Source organism: Lissotriton helveticus, chromosome 3_1 (genome assembly GCF_964261635.1).
Source record: "Lissotriton helveticus chromosome 3_1, aLisHel1.1, whole genome shotgun sequence".
Taxonomy (NCBI): Eukaryota; Metazoa; Chordata; class Amphibia; order Caudata; family Salamandridae; genus Lissotriton; species Lissotriton helveticus.
In genome coordinates, this window is record NC_136061.1 from 272,465,707 (window position 1) to 272,480,538 (window position 14,832).

The following is a 14,832-nucleotide window of genomic DNA, read 5'->3' on the forward strand; positions in this document are numbered from 1 at the left end:
AACTATCTAGTACCACAGAGCTTTGGCAGGCACAGGTGAGGAGAGTTGACCGGGACTTTCTCCTGGGGCCCTGTGCAGGATGGTCAGTGAAGTCCCACCGTGGAGCAAAGTATCCAAAAACCTGCGAAGCGGTATACTGAGACCAGCTTTGTAGAACTTTGGCAGGCACAAGTGAGGTGACTTGACAAGGCCCTCATCGTATTGCATCCCTGCATTTTGCTAGTACCAGCAATGAGCTTTCATTCCAAGGGGGGAAATTTGCTCACCCAGCTCAGCAAGGCTACTAACCGGGTTAGTGTTAGTAGTGTGGCCCTGATGATCTCCTCTATTAGCTTCCATTATGCATTTATGTCTGCTCGGCTTGATGGAGGAAACCTGCCATGTTTTCACAGCAGCCTCTGCAGTTTGTAGATTGCATGAGTCGTATTCTGTGTAACCTTTTGTTCCGGGTCTTATATGTAGAGGGTAACATCATCAGCATAATGTGACCCTGCCAGTCATTTAGCGTAAAAGCTGACTCCCCTGTGTGTTTGATGTTGTCGCAATTGCGCTGAAAGAAGCTTCACTGCTGTTACAAACAGGATTGGTGATAGGGAGTAACATCGCGTTGTGCCTCTTGCTATATTTCTCTGGGCTGACATTATGCCATTAGTAATCATTAGTGCCTCTCAAAGAGCTGGGGGCAAGATTTCCTTATCAAGGGCCTCTCAATATACCTAAAGAAGCCTAGGTGCCAGGAGGGTTGCAGATTTTTATAGAGCTGTTGTGCAACCTGTCTGGCCTTGTTGTTTGGTCAGGTTTGAATTACAGTTGTTATCTATTCTACTCTAATGGGCTTGTCTAAATATTTTCTGTGCTGCCGTGCTGGCTAAGGCTATTGTGTCAAGGAAGGAATCTAATTCCGCTTCATGTGTCTAATTTGCTCATTATATAGCTACATAATAATTTTGGGATGCCACAGTTGTAGACGTCACTGTAACTCCAGTATCAGTCTTAATTTCTGTTATCCCCATGCTTGCTCTCTACTGACCAGAGAGCTGTCAGTCTTATTCGGCCTGCCCCCTTTCCATATGTCTCGGCTTCCACTTATTTACCTAAAACGTTAACTTCCCTCTGTGCCACTGCTTGATATTCATCTAGATTTGCTCACCTCATATTGTGTCTCTAGCATACTCAATTCAGCCTCTAGCTTCGCCAGTCCATTTCTGATATCCTTTAGAACCCCTGTTTGCTTAATGATGTTGGCCCCTCTAATGATCACATTGTATGCCTCATACAGTGTAGCAAGGCTATTTACTGTGTGTTCATTTAGTAAAGTATGTTTCTCTCCCTTGTAAGATTTCCTCTCTAAATATTCTGTCTCTTGGTGCTCCATGTGGCATACTCCATGGAAACGCCCTATGTGCTTGCGTCGGGATAGCCATTTCCAAGAGCATCAATGAGTGATATGACAAAGTCCTGGGTAAGTGTTCAACTCTTGTCATCCACTCTCCAGCCTCGGGTATTGAGCCAGTTGCCAACTACACAAACTTACTTGGTGAGCGTGCAGGGGCACTGATATTGAATAGGGAGGCCATCCACATCTGTTTTTGTAGTTATATAGACAATTTATTTGTTTATTTATTTATTTTTTACAGAGGATTGTTTTGAGGTGACCAGAGATGCCATGCTTCACTTGGGGATTGACTGTGGCACACAGAAAAATATTTTTAAGGTATGTACAACTGTGTTTGAAATATTTTGGCAGATACTGCTTTTCCATGAATTATCATCATTAGGCAAAGACATGTTCACTGTAGATTTATAATCTCAAACTGGCGAAGGTCTGATTAAAAAATATACTTAATCAGTCCTCATTTGAGCAGTTGATTTTACTCTGAAGCAACACTTGTTTTATCATTGTAAGACAGTCAACCCAACATTGTCTTGCAACAGGCCAACAATTTGTGAACTGCAACTCAGTAAAAGGTTGTTACGTGGACGGTGCAATATTCTTAAATCTATTAGAAGTCATAAGCAACCTGGGGATAAATGTTAATGTGGAAGGTAGGGTCATCGTACTGTCCATCTGTATTACTTATTGAAAATGGAGTCCTACTTTTCAAATGTTTGTGAACCTTTGCTCTAGAGTTTAGTTATTCGTCTCCTTCCATATTGGTGAAGGCTAACTGGATTTCATTTAGGAAAGATGGTATTTATGGTAAAGATTAGTTATTGTGGTAGTCGTTTGGCCTTGGTTGTCAAGCATCGTTTGGTCCTTCAAAATAGGGAATGTGTGGTGTATTGTGAAACATATTACTATTTAGTCATTGGTATGAGATTAATGATAACTACATTATAGAGTTTTATAGAGCACAGATATATTGCCTTCCAGCCACTTCTGACTACTTAGTTAAAGGTGATGAAATCTCAACGAAGCGTGTTGATACATTTAAGTCTGGGTAATTAATGAGGCCTAGTGTAGTCTGAAACTGAGTTTGGGGTTGCACGTTTGTTATTCAGTACCTCTTGGTTAGCTTTTCCTTTTTTCTATAATTGTTAGGGTCGTAACTTTTTTTCATGGACACCCTGGGATTGTCTGGTGGAGAATGGTTTTGGACTGCTGACACACTGCTAGACTTTTGCGCTAAAGTTTCTTCTTAAGCAGTATTGTGTGGGGCCTCCGGTACTTTCTCAATCTTGTCTGAAGTCATGCATGACTTGTTATATATTCAGGAGTTGCATTCAGGGTGTTCTGTGCTATTAGATAAGCATATTTTTCACATTTGAATTCTGTTGAGAAGATCACATTATTTTTTTGTTGATGTTTGTTTCTTTCATTTTATCTAGTGAGATCCAATACGTAGTGCACAGGCTTTTGAATTTATTCCTGGGATGCACTGGTAGCCAGTTTAGGGCTTTTAGCACAGGCTTTGTGTGGTCCTATCTCTTTATTCTCAGTATGACGGCCTAGTTTTGACGCATAAATAATTGGAATGAGGTGCAAAAGTACTTTCTTTATGAAAGCCGATACCTCAACTTTTGACTTTGCATTGAGGTAAGAGGGCCCTAATCTTAACGGCCAATTTAAAGGGTGTAATTTGTCTTTTGTCCGGCTCACTAGCAAGATTCTAGTTTGCTATTCATACAATTGCACATTCAAATGAAAGTTAAAATAAAATGGGAGTTAATTACAGACAACATGTGACTTGACTATTGACAGGCCATATCTGTCTTTCGTTCCAGCTGTTGGCGGGGCTCCTACATCTGGGAAATATACAGTTTGAAGATCCAGTTGACGAATCTCAACCATGTGATCCACAATCCAATTTCAAAAGTAAGAATCAGATCAAAATTAACAACTTTATTAAGTTGTGCTTTCTTGCAGGTCAATCGTAATTCTATTTTTGTAGTTCTTCTAATGTTCTATGTTAATATTTAATGATGTTTAGCCAGAGAATATATAGTGGAAGGATCCTCTTTTCATCTCTGAGCAAGACTAAAATGTCCCCTTACCTAAACTTGTATTCCCACTCATATTAAGGTCAAATATTGGCCATTTAGATTATAGCCTGTGTGCTTGGAACATTAAAAGCATAACCAATATATTGGACCATAACCGTGCACGCTGGAAACTGTGTCACAGCCTGTAGTGTGGCCAAACACTCCTGCACTATTCTCTCATGCATTTTTTAACAACCTCTGACCTATTGCCTATATATATGTGAGCATATTTGAATTGTCTATGTGAATGTACGTTTGTTAAATCCCGAGTAGACCTGTTTCTAAATAAGGCTAGCAGCGCATCACTTTAACACAGTCTCCTCTATCCATATGGTGTTAAAATAATATAATGTTGGAAATCGGCACTCTAGGTTTACAGGAGTACCCAGCAGATGATGGTGTTTTCCCATGTTGTGACTGGCTAGGGTTTGGAGTGGGAGTTACTTGATAGAGAGAAAATCGCACATATTTTCCTTGTGTGTATCCAGACTAAGCACTTTAATGACACCCTATTTGTGGAGGATGTACAAGACCTCCATAGTTTGTAATCACTTGATATGTTTGCTTTGAAGAGTCTTAGTATTTGCAAAGTACATGCATTTTTGACTGTCTAAACCTTTCTGATTATAATGCATTATCTTTTATCGCCTTTAATAAGGTTTTATTGCAACAGCTGCCAGTTTGCTGAATGTTTCAGTGGACGATCTTCTTGAAAAGGTGCGTGTTCGAACTATAACGGCAGGAAAACAGCAACAAGTCTTCATGAAGCCATGTTCTAAGTCTGAATGTGCAATGAGGAGAGATTGTCTGGCCAAAGTTATCTATGCCAAGTAAGTTACATATATATATATATATATATATATATATATATATATATATATATATATTTTATTTTTTTATTTTATTCATTTTTACAATACACTGTACATATGACAATTACAATACACAAGTAGAACTCAAAATGTAGAGACACATCAGCATATCATAGTACTTACTCAGTTTGACCAATATACAAGATACAAACAGAATAACACCATAAAAAATACAAAAAACAAACCAATTGGACCCTGGACTGTGTCTGCATTTTTACATATAAAAAAAGAGGAGACAAACTGACAACATTACTTCAGTATATGGCATATATGATTATGTATTTTCGACTTTAGTTGAACCTTACGGGGAAGCAGTACGTAAATATGTCACTAAGGGCTCCCAAATGTCGTTTGGTTTTGAGGACGTTGGTAATTCCTCAGCGTAAAGGGCCACATTTTCTCTACAGTGCCACAGATCCTTAAGCCACAATTCCATTGTAGAGCACACTGTACTGTCTCACACCATCGCCACCCGTCTCTTAGCAACAAGCAGTGCCACTCTCGCCAACCTACCCACAGCACCTTTTAGAAAGCAAACCAACCCAAGCAGACATATTTGTGGAGAACACTGCAACGTTATCCCAAGAATCTTCGATAGTGTAGCGGTCACCGCTGCCCAATACTCTGACACTCGTCTACAGGTCCAGGCTAGGTGCCAGAAATCGGCACCCAGTGCCCGCATCATTTGCAAGCATCTGTGTCTCTGAGCCCATGTTTAAAAAGCTTATATGGAGTACAGTAGACCTTGTCGTTGTGCTGTCCGGGACATGAGGCAGACGGTGGCTGTCGGAGGTATCAAGGGGTTTGAGAAGAAGGCTGCCAGTGCTGGCAAAGTCACAAAGTCCGCCATCAAGGCCTCTGGTGGCAAGAAGTAAACCCGGCCATCCACTTCTAGATACCAAGGGCAGAAATGCTCAAATTTCCCCCTTTATTATATGGCAATACTTTGTGCTGCTATACATTCTGAAGCCACTTGGAAATAAACTTTGCATCAAGAACCTCTTGCAGTATTGTACTGTGTTGTAGAATAGCGCTGTGCTCAGTCTTTAGTAGCACTAGCACAGCAGTGCCACTTGGCCATCTGGTTTGCTCTTGTCTTGGTGTTGCAGAAGACCAGTGCTAGGCACGTGTGCCCGTGAGCTGATTCTTGCTTTGTAGGTGGTTGAATAAATAGGCTTTCTTCCCACGAGGATGTCTGTGCAAATGTACCCGGCTCATTCACGTTCATCAGATCAGCCAGTGGTGAGGTGAGCAGGTCTGTCTTTAGAAGGCTTTGTTTTTGTTTGTTCTTTGTTCTTCAGCAGCCCAGGTATGATTCGAGTATAGCTTCTTCTTGCACCGCAAACCAGGTACGGGAACCCGGGACTATTGCCATCTGAGTGAAGCCCATGGTGCATATACTTGTATATCATTAGTAGGAAGTGCGTTAAAAAAGATTCTCTCCCATGACATTATATTAATCTAGTTCTTGGTTTTGGCTTCAGACCGGTTTTATACCCCCTACAGAATAAAAAGTAACCATTGCTTTCAATGGTGTTGCAAAGCAACCCTTCCATATGTGCAGTGGGATTGGACTAGTGTACGTGGGTACCTCCTAGCATTCTTGGGTTGGTGCCCAGCGCACTCCACAAGGACCATGTTGTCAGCATACATTAGGTTCTGTCCTATGTTCCCGTCGGAAGGGGTAAACTTTACTTCATGAAAAGTGTATCTAAATCAAAGATTTGTGCGATTCTGGGTGGTGGAACAATGACTGATAAATGACCAACATTTGCACTTGGGCCCATAAATGGCCACTGCCCACATAAAAGACGTGTACATTGGATTAACATTAGATGGTAGTGGGAATAAAAAAACACTTAAAGCCCACTAGCATTACAGATTTTGTTCTAGTGTCATTCACTTTCAGACCAGTATTACTACTGAAAAGTAGTTAATTCACAATCTAGAGTAATATATCCTATATTACCTCTTTCAAGTTCGACATTTTCATGACCAGTGAAGGGAAATACTTTCTCACAGAATGTCAGGTAAGTCTACATAAGGCACTGAAGATGCCAATCTAGAAGAATACTGTCTCTAGCCCTAGCCCAACAGAAGTAACCACATTTTAGACGTATTCATGTTCCCAGCTCCTATTGGGGACGTGGCAATAGCTGATTTGAAAAAATAACTCCACTGATCGTTTTCATTTGGCTTTTTGTTTTGTCGCTCATTGTCTATTCGATGGTTTATTCGTTGTAGTCACTCCATCTAGTCTGTGTGTCTTTTCCTCCCCCTCCCCCGTGGAAAGTATCCTGTTCACCATCACCAAGTGGCTCCTGTTATGCTTCCATGCATGTGCTTTTTTTTTAGGGGGGGGGACCTTTTTCTTAAAAAGCACTTCCAGAGACTGCATGCATTTTGCCCTTCTTTGTTTTCACGCTTCTCACCACCTGAGCTGTATAAGAATTCCATAAGAGTATTTAAAAAAAGCATTAATCTATGACCTACTATCTAACAAACCAGCCCCTTTGTTTGGTCCAAGCCTACCAGTCAGCTGTCTGGTTTGCTAAAGAGAATTGGACATTTGGAAAGCGTCCCCGAGAATATATCCAGCCCATTGCATACCATTGTTTGTGGTGTGCAACTCAAATTTGTTTGCTTTCTATTTGCTGGTTTTATTAGTTATAGGCTGAATAGCTTGAGTTCCTCACTTAGCTACTGTACTATTCAAAGTGCTCCCATTCGTTAAACAGGCATTTAGAATTTTTTTTTCACAATATCTTGTAATATTTGCTGTGCATTCAAAGAAAGGTCAAATGTTAACACCAAGCTCACTGAGCAGAGCCTATGTTTTCTTTCTGACTTCAAAGTGAGAGGATTTTTGTGACCATCTTGCCGTGGAAGGCTTTTTCTAGCACATATCCTTAAAATGTGTGTAATGAACTGTGCTGACATTTCACAATATTAGAAATGGCAATGCATATATAAAGCAATTTTTTTTATACTTAAGTGTGCTGAAAACATTTCAATACATTCAAAGCCACTCAATACACTAGGTGATGACATTTCCACATCATTTGTGTGCTGTATACTTTTATTACTAAAAGTTCATCCCTGAGCCAATGTAGTGGTCTTATCAAGATGTGTGGCCTGTAATGGCAGTGTGCTTCCATCCCATGCACACTCCACGGTAAACTACTCCATGGCATGTCACTTCTTGCCAATGCACTCTACTCTAAACGACACTACTGCACTCTATGCCACTCTGTGCATCACTCCAAATAACCCTACGCCACACCACTCTCTGCCACTACTCTATGCCATTGTACTATAAGCTGCTTCAGTCTTTGCCACTTCATCACTGCTGCACCCTGTCACCACCACCAGTGCACACTAGGCCATTCTAATCTTCTCTGCACCACTCTACTCCAATGCACTCTGCCACTCTAGTCTGCATCGGTCCACCGCACTCCACTGCAGTGTACACCACTGCATTCGAGGCCACCTTAATTTACTCAGCACCTCTGTAATCTATGCCTTGACGCTCTAACACTATAATCTCCTGGCACCCTTATGACCTTCTATTCTACTCCACCATCCAATGCTGAATAGCAGCCATGCTAGTGAACAACATGGTAAAAAAAAATTGGCACAGCCAATCTGAAAGAAACAGGTTAGTATTAGATTCCTTACCTTAGAATATCCCCAGGCGTCAGTCTGGATCCGGAAACTTTTGCGTAGCAGTACCCCTGCGCGTCGGTAGGCGTCGTCTGCAGGCGTCCCCTGCGGCTCCGCGTCGTCGGCGTCGTGCGCCGTGATGACGTCGCTGGAGTATATAGACGCCGCCTCCGCGCGCTGACGTCAGTTCTTCTTTTTTCCGCGCCAGTTAGCGCAGATCCGAAGAGCAGTACTCCGGTCTTTTGACCAAGTTTATTGTTAATTACTTAATCTTCTACGGTGCCGGTAGGATGCCTGGTTTCAAGGGTTGCGACGAGTGCGACCGCCTGATGTCGGTCACCGACCACCATCGACTCTGCCTCCGGTGTCTGGGCGCGGACCACGACGTGGAGTCCTGCGTCGACTGTCGGGCCTTGACTGGTAAAGCAAGCTTCTCGAGCTCCGTGTGTCGGCCCCGCGTCGAGAGCGGTCCCGGTCCGGTCGGAGGTCGAGGGAGCGGTCGAAAGAACGTTCGCGGAGCCGCCATGAGCGCTCCGGGAGTCGCCACCATTCCTCCGGTTCGTCAGGTAAGCGTAAGAGGTCGGGGCGTCGTCATCGTACCCCCGACTCCCCCCGACGCCCGCGTGATGCGGCCGGGGGCTCGGGTGGCCCCACCCCCGCGGCCCCGCGTGGGTTGCCGACGCCGTCTGACCCATACCCGTCGGTCCCTGGGGAAGGCGCGTCGAGTGAGGAGATCGAGGCCTTCCTCATCGCTATGAGGGCGAGGTCTCCTCCGGCGGGGCCTACGGCGCCTGCGGGCCCGTCGGTCCCGTCTGGGGGCCCGAGCGGTTCGGGTGCTCCTGCCTCGACGCCGCCGGTGGCTCCGGCCTCGGCGCCGCTGGGCCCCTCAGGTTCGTCGCCGGCTGGTCTACCGGCCTCTCCGGCGTCGGTTCCTTTGAGCCACCCCGTGGTACCGCCTCCGCGCGGTGCAGCGACTCTGCCGTCGGTTCCGGCCGGCGTCGGGTCCCCGGCGCCGACGCCACGCGGCGCCACCCCCATTCCCCCTCTGACTCCTGACGCGGAGTCGGACCGGCGTCGTCCGACGCCGGATCCGGCGCCGATGGGGCCCATTGACCCCGAGGTCTATATCGTCGATCCAGAATACGGCGATGAGGACGAGTATGGAGAGGGTTGGGAGGGGTCTGAGGACCCTTTATCCCGTGCCTGCCAGTATGATGTGGACTGGGTAGGTGATCTGGGTGATGCCAGTGGTCTGGACGAGTCGCCCAACCCTGGGTTTGTCTCCCCGACCCCTGTGGCGTCTGAGGCAGGTGCTGCCTATTCGGTGGTCCTGATGAGGGCTGCCAAGGCCTTGAGCCTTGAGCTCCCTGTCGCGAAGGTCAAGCCGAACATTCTGACCGAAGTGTTTAAACCGCAGTCATGCCCCCAGGAGCCTCTGCTGCCGTTTAATGAGGCCCTGACGGATGTCCTTTTGGGCACCTGGTCCAGGCCCGCTTCCGGTGCACCGGTTGACCGGAACGTTGCCAGGCGTCACCGTCCGTGCTCGGACGACCCTGCCTTCCTATCCACCCATCCCTCCCCGGAGAGTCTGGTGATCCAGGCCTCCACTTCGCAGTCCGCGTTCCCGTCGGCTCCGCCCGATCGGGAATCAAAGCGGTATGACCAATTTGGTAATAAGGTCTTTTCCTCTTTGAGCGCTGGACTGCGGTCTTGTAATACCGCGTGCCTCTTGGGCCGCTACACCCACTCCCTGTGGGATACGGTCGAGGAGTGTTTGCCGCAATGCCCCCAGGAAGTGCGGGACAAGCTCGATGCGGCGCGGTACTCGATCCGTTGTGGTCTGGACACGACCGACTCGCTGGGACGGGCTATGTCCACGACGGTGGCGATTCGTCGCCATGCTTGGCTGAGATCTGCCAACTTCTCGCCAGACGTCCAAAATACACTCATGGACATGCCATTTGATGGCAGTCGCCTGTTTGGTGACAAAGCGGACCACGCGCTGGAGCGCTTCAAGGACTCCAGGGTCACGGCCAAGTCCTTGGGTCTTTCGACCCAGCGCCAGCAGACGGGTTCGTTTCGCCCCTTTCGTGGCCAAGGGAGGGGCGGTCCCACACGTGCTGCCAGCCACGCGCCGCAGAACGCTCCCCAGCGCGGTGGCGGCCGTGGTTTCCGCCGTGGTGGCGGTAGAGGCCAGCGGCGAGGTCAGTCCACGCCTCCCCCCGCTGCTGCATCCAAGCCTTCCTAGTCCGAGCTTTCGGGCTCACGTGACGCCAGTGGGTGGCAGGGTTCGCCATCACCACTCCCGCTGGCGCGCGATAACATCGGACGGGTGGGTGCTGCAGCTCGTTCGAAGGGGCTACGCCCTCCCCTTCGAGTCCACTCCTCCAGCCATGCCACCGCAGAACCACCGTGTGTCGGGGGACCACTTGACACTTCTGCAGGAGGAAGTTACGGCCCTCTTGGCCAAGGGGGCCATCGAGCGCGTTCCTGGGCCAGAAGTAGGGTGTGGTTGCTACTCCCACTACTTTCTGGTGCCCAAGAAGGACAAAGGGGGCCTTCGTCCTATCTTGGACCTACGGGACGTCAACGGCTTCCTCCGGAAGGAGAAGTTCAAGATGTTGACTTTGGCTCAGGTCTTGGCTGCTCTAGACCCACAAGACTGGATGGTAGCGTTGGACTTGCAGGATGCGTATTTTCACATCCCCGTCCTGCCGGCCCACCGGCGTTACCTGCGGTTCACGGTAGGCCACGAGCACTTTCAGTTTATCGTGCTCCCCTTCGGCCTTACCAGCGCCCCACGGGTGTTCACGAAAGTGATGGCGGTGGTCGCAGCTCATCTGCGCCGGTTAGGGGTTTCAGTCTTCCCCTACCTCGACGACTGGTTGTTGAAGGCGGGCTCGCCCCAGACAGTCGTCCGCCACCTTCAGATGACGGCAGACCTCCTGCACGAGCTGGGGTTTTCCATCAATGTGCCGAAATCACACCTGTGTCCCTCTCAAAAGCTCCTTTTCATCGGAGCGGTTCTCGACTCGGCGCAGTTTCGGGTTTATCCCCCGGAACGGCGGGTCCGGGATATTCAGGCTCTGATTCCCATCTTTCAGCCGTTATCCCGGGTTTCGGTCAGGTTGACGCTGCGGCTTCTGGGGCTGATGGCCTCCTGCATCCTACTGGTGCATCACGCCAGGTGGCGGATGCGGGCTCTGCAGTGGGACCTGAAGTTTCAGTGGGCCCAGCATCAGGGCAACCTATCCGACCATGTCCTGATCTCGGAGGGCACTGCAAGACAGTTGCAGTGGTGGCTTACGGACCGCGATTGGGTCAGAGGCAGATCCCTCTCCCTTCCCCAACCGGAGCACGTGGTTGTGACGGACGTGTCCCTCCAGGGCTGGGGTGGCCACTTGGGAGAGGCGGAGATCAGAGGCATCTGGTCTCCGGCGGAGTCCCGGCTCCATATCAACCTGTTGGAGCTGCGGGCGATTCGCCTAGCACTGAACAACACCACCGCCATGTGGTACTGCAACAAACAGGGCGGTGTGGGGTCGTGGACCCTTTGCCAGGAGGCTCTGCGTCTCTGGCAATGGCTGGAACGTCAGGGCGTGACTCTGACGGTTCAACACCTGGCAGGTTCTCTGAACGCCAGGGCGGACGAACTCAGCCGTCGGTGCTCGGTGGATCACGAATGGCGTCTGAACTCGGACGTGGCGAGAGGCCTCTTTCAGCGATGGGGAGAGCCTTGGTTAGATCTATTCGCCACAGAAGAGAACGCGCAATGTCATCAGTTCTGCGCGTTGGAGTTTCCAAGACGGCACTCGCTCGGCGACGCCTTTCGGCGCGAGTGGAGTTGCGGTCTGTTGTACGCCTTTCCGCCTATACCACTTCTGCCCAGAGTGCTGAAGAAGATCAGGCGCGACCGGGCCCAAGTTATCCTTGTGGCTCCGGACTGGGCTCGAAGATACTGGTATCCCGAGCTACTCAGCATGACAGTCGGTCCCTCGATCCGCCTGCCCCTTCAGGAGGACCTTCTGTCGCAGCAGCAGGGGACGGTCCTCCACCCGAACCTGTCCAGTCTCCACCTCCATGCTTGGAGATTGAGCGGCGGCAGTTGAGGCCATTTGACTTGCCTCCTGAAGTCTGTGATGTAATTCTGGCAGCCAGGCGTCCCTCCACGAAGTCGGTATACGCCTGCCGGTGGAACAGATTTGTGGCATGGTGCACAGCAAGGGCTGTGGATCCCCTTTCTGCCCCTCTGTCTGAGGTTCTCCTCTTCCTCCTTTCCCTTGCCCAGCAGGGCTCTGCTCTGGGCACTATCAAGGGCTATCTTTCTGCCCTTTCCGCCTTCTTGAGGCTACCTGATCAGCCATCTTTATTCAAGTCCCCTATTGTGTTAAGGTTCTTGAAGGGCATCACGCACATGTATCCTCCAACTCCGTTCGTGATGCCTCAGTGGGACTTGAACCTGGTCTTGACTTTCCTGATGTGCGCTCCCTTTGAGCCCCTTCATTCCTGTCCTCTCCGTCTTCTCACTTTAAAGACGGCCTTCCTGGTGGCCATCACCTCTGCCAGGAGAGTGAGTGAGCTCCAGGCTCTTTCTGTTAAACCTCCTTTCTTGTCTGTTCATCCTGATAAGGTGGTCCTTCGGACTAGACCTTCTTTCCTGCCCAAGGTAGTCTCTGCTTTTCACATTGGGCAGTCCATCACCTTGCCCTCCTTCTTCCCGCCTCCGCATCCTTCAAAGGATGAAGAGCGGCTCCATCGTCTGGACCCAAAACGTGCGCTTTCATTTTACATGGATCGCACACGCCAGTTCCGGGTGGATGACCAACTGTTTGTTGGCTACGTGGGTGTGAAGAAGGGAAGGGCGGTGCAGAAACGAACCATCTCTCGGTGGGTCGTCCTGTGCATCAAAGCATGCTACTCTTTGGCTCGGAAGGAGCCTCCTGTTGGGCTGAGGGCCCATTCCACTCGGGCCACGGCGGCTACTACTGCCCTGGGCCGGGGAGTCCCTTTGCAGGACATTTGCCAGGCGGCCACGTGGGCCTCGCTGCACACCTTTGCGAGGCACTACTGCCTGGACAGTCAAGTCCGGAGGGATGGCTTCTTTGGCCGTTCGGTCCTCCAGGACTTTCTGGTGTAGGTTTGTATTGGTTCGTAGACCCACCACCGGGGTTGGTATTGCTGGGGTATCTATTCTAAGGTAAGGAATCTAATACTAACCTGTTTCTTTCAGATGAACAAGTTACTTACCTTCGGTAACGATATATCTGTAAGAAACAGTAGTTAGTATTAGATTCCTTACCGCCCCTCCCATCCTCCCCGTTCTGCGAACTGATACCTAGGGTTAAGGACATCCCTTTCAGGGCCCTAGTTTCAAATGGCACCAGTGTTAGTTCTCACATGGCTCTGCGTGTTCTGGCGCGGAAGAGCTGTGTGCAAAGAACTGACGTCAGCGCGCGGAGGCGGCGTCTATATACTCCAGCGACGTCATCACGGCGCACGACGCCGACGACGCGGAGCCGCAGGGGACGCCTGCAGACGACGCCTACCGACGCGCAGGGGTACTGCTACGCAAAAGTTTCCGGATCCAGACTGACGCCTGGGGATATTCTAAGGTATGGAATCTAATACTAACTACTGTTTCTTACAGATATATCGTTACCGAAGGTAAGTAACTTGTTCATTGCTCTGCATAGGCAAGTCCCATTGGCTTTGCTTGTTTATCAGGGAAGCCTGGCTGGGAGAAATGGCTCCAGTGCTACAGCTGACAATTTCACTAGGATACCAATGCTTGCCGCTGAGCCACCATGTCAAAAAGAAGAGGTCTAGCAGTGATATTATGAAAGACCATCTTAGAATGCTACGAAGGAAGGCACAAGAAATGGAGCTTCTCTAGCCGTGTAACATTCATAGGAATGCTAACACACGCATCCATGTGGAAGGTTCTCCCACTCAAAAGCCACTTGGGTTGTGCCATGGGCCCCCAGACAGCCATTGGAGGGGTAGCTTCATGCCCTGACTTAGGGTCTGACAGGAATAGAGCAAAGAAAGACGTGGCAGCACCAAAGAACCCCGGATTATATGCTGCTTCATAGCTGTCGTCAGTAAGAAGAGCACGATCTGGCTTTGGAGTGGCGAGGTGATCCCAGGCTCTTGTCCTGACAGTGCTCCTTTGGGGCGGGGGAAATACCTGCGGCCCAAGTATCTGCTAAGCCTGTGAAGTGCAGAACAATTGGAGCTTTCGGCCAGGGAATCATGCTGAGATCATCAGGAGGTGAACTGTGACCTTAGAGTGGGGGGAATTAGAAAGAAGCAGAAAGATGAGTGAAGAGGGGGTGATAGATGCCCCTGCCGGCAACCACCGTGAATTACAGTGACAGTAGCATCGCCATGACTGCATATGGTTGCCTAACGACTTGGAGGACACCGGAGGGAGGAATGTTAGGGTGGAAGGTCCGGACAGAATACCATCAATGACTAAAACTGGGCATACCTGAGACTTTGTGGTGGACCATATGGTCTGCTGAGGCTGTTCCCTGAGTTGTGCCCACTGGAAACGAGAGACACTGGGGCTTGTGTTCTTCCCCCTATACAGTTTATTTGTATAACTACACCAACATGAAAGACAAGCACCCACCCACCCATAGAACAGGGACTATAGATCTCAGATGGAGGGTTAAAAAGCTGGAGGCAATATTAGCTGGGAATTCCAACGCCCCTATAGGTAGACAGAGCTATCTTGCAGTCTAACTCTGCATTATTTGAGTGAGTTGATTCCTTGGAACTAATAGATATGTGGTGCTCCTCGTACAGGATG

At 49.0% G+C, this 14,832-nt stretch overlaps 1 protein-coding gene across 4 annotated transcripts in view; it reads left to right on the forward strand.

The window, feature by feature from the left end:
• MYO19 (myosin XIX) overlaps window positions 1-14,832 on the forward strand; it is a 580,271-nt gene that overhangs the window by 259,637 nt on the left and 305,802 nt on the right. For all 4 annotated transcript variants that reach the window (XM_078679796.1, XM_078679798.1, XM_078679795.1 and 1 more), the window contains 3 exons: window positions 1,638-1,714; window positions 3,226-3,316; window positions 4,142-4,313. In XM_078679796.1, the coding sequence (XP_078535922.1) occupies window positions 1,638-1,714; window positions 3,226-3,316; window positions 4,142-4,313 (340 nt within the window). The remainder of the gene's footprint in view (window positions 1-1,637; window positions 1,715-3,225; window positions 3,317-4,141; window positions 4,314-14,832) is intronic.